At 59.1% G+C, this 2,133-nt stretch overlaps 1 protein-coding gene across 1 annotated transcript; it reads right to left on the bottom strand.

The window, feature by feature from the left end:
• Positions 1–3: 3 nt before the first annotated feature.
• Positions 4–575, bottom strand: LAESUDRAFT_609074 (uncharacterized protein; the record flags this gene model as incomplete). Its single annotated transcript, XM_040903143.1, has 3 exons — positions 4–230; positions 285–307; positions 361–575. Coding segments are annotated over 3 exons (465 nt in total), but the record flags the coding sequence as incomplete, so codon positions are not given.
• Between the last annotated feature and the right edge of the window lie 1,558 nt (positions 576–2,133).

Below are 2,133 nucleotides of genomic sequence, written 5' to 3'. Positions count from 1 at the left end.
GAACTCCGTCTTGTGCACGTCCGAGGTCGAGACGAGCGGGCCGGGGTGCGGCTTGTGCGCGATGAGGAGCGTGTCGGGGTAGACGACGGGCCGCTTGTAGTCGATGGAGATGGTCTTGAGGATGAGCGAGATGCCGCGCCCGGCGAGCATGTCGTCCGCTCGGGAGGCGCCGCCGATTTCTTTGCCTAGGGAGACCATCCACTCGATCCGGGACGACTCGAGGAAGCGCACTGACCCGGATACCTATCAGCTGACGTGCTGCTTCGTATACGCATCGAACGTACCGTAGCGCACGTTGTTTACGTGTCTGGATGGCTCGTGTTCAGATGATACAGACGGACAGGTCAGGGGTTGACTGACTGGAATGCGTCGTGGTCACCCCACACGATCCGCTGCTCCCAGAAGCTGCTCGGGTCGTAGCCCAGCTCTAGCATCTTTGTGCGGGCGTGCTCCGCCCGCGTCTCCTGGGCTTCGGTGTGCAGGAACTCGGCGGGGGGATCTGGGGAGGCGGGGCCTTGCGTTCCGGGCGGTAGGTGGAATGGCGAGGACGGGTCACGGAAGGCATCTTGTAGGGACTACTGGAGGGGTAGTGTGTGCCGTCAGTACTTTGTGAAGAAGGAAGGCAGGAAGGTGCACGTGAGAGAATGATCAAGACTGACGCGAATAGATGACTTGAATCTCTGTCTGGCATGTCGAGGCTAGTGAGATGGAAGCGCCCACTTCGCGTCATATGCAGGCGCCCATCGTCTCACTCGCTTGCGCTCATCCCCCGCCTGTGTCCACCATGCGTACCTGTCCCGACGCGCACTTTCTGTTCCCCTGCAAGCCGTCCAATCCGCGCGCCACCTGTCCACTCTCCGACGCGTTGTGCCCACTGTCCAAGACGCGCACATGCCATGGCTGCCAGATATATCTCGGCGAGATACGACCGTGCAGTATCGTGGAGACATGGCCCTTTCAAGAGTACAGAGGTGTAGCACAGGCTACAGGGGCACATCGAATGCTGCAGCTCATTCGCAAAGCCTGGTAAGCCGCTTTTGTTTCAGTCACACTGAACTGTATTCCATTCCTTTCCAGCTACTTTTGACATTCCCTCGTCATCCTCCCCTTCTCCTCCAACACCTCGATAACATCCCTGTGCCGTGTGGCCCTAATCCGCCATTGAATCCCTTCATCGCCGACGATCCGCTCACCCGACTCTCCCATTACTATCCCTTTCCATCCAACTCGCCCTCGCCCGTACTATCCGGCGCATATCATTCAATCCCGCTCTCCTCGTTGCAATCGGAAGATCACGTCTCACGAATGACCCGACCGTCTCATCGACGGTACTTGACTGACCTCTCCGCGCTGAGTGCGTCAATGCCGAATCATCGAACGCGCCGCCTCGTACCGAAACCAGACCGCGCGTCGGGGCCACGCCGCTGCGATAGAAGACGAAGACGTGCCTTGCGCTCACCGCTGATGCAAACGGACCGCGGCGTGGACCGTGATTTGATGCGATGCACAGCAGATGCTGGGAAACGTTTGACACGGTGATCATTGCACTTCCCTACACACCTGCTACTCGATTCTTCGCGCGTACATGTCGACTAGGGCGGTCTCTACGCTCAATCGCCCTGTTCGCGTTGAGGATGCTGTCGACCTCGTTAGATGTGTGGATGACCAGAGCGTACCGAGACGCAGGCGAGATGTTGACTACGCTGATACTACAAATGACGAGGCGCGCGACGAGAGACGGTCAAGACCGATTGCAACCGTCGTTCGCGCTCACCCGCGTCGCACTCGGGCTGGACATGCCCTCGTGCGCTCGTCGCCGTCCTGCTGTCCGTGGCTTTGGACTGCGAAGCAAGGCATGGGCACTGATCACGACTGTGACCGTCGCGCTGACAATCCTACAGACAGCATGATCAAAGAAGTGCGCAAGAGAAACGGGGGGATGGCCTACCGCATGCCAAAGCCATCATTTCACGCAGTCTCCTTCGCCAGAACACGCGTAGGACTGGCGCTTTCACGACAGGGCTTAAGGCTGTGAGCGTCGCATCCCGCCATCCATTGTCGTCGTCCCATAGGCATCCTGTATCCAGCGTGCCACTATCCAGCGACCGGTCGGAGATCACACCTGACCGTCTC

The sequence above is a fragment of the Laetiporus sulphureus genome (genome assembly GCF_001632365.1).
Source record: "Laetiporus sulphureus 93-53 unplaced genomic scaffold LAESUscaffold_132, whole genome shotgun sequence".
NCBI lineage: Eukaryota > Fungi > Basidiomycota > Agaricomycetes > Polyporales > Laetiporaceae > Laetiporus > Laetiporus sulphureus.
The sequence above is the reverse complement of the archived record's forward strand: the minus strand, read 5'-3'. Positions and strand labels throughout refer to the sequence as shown.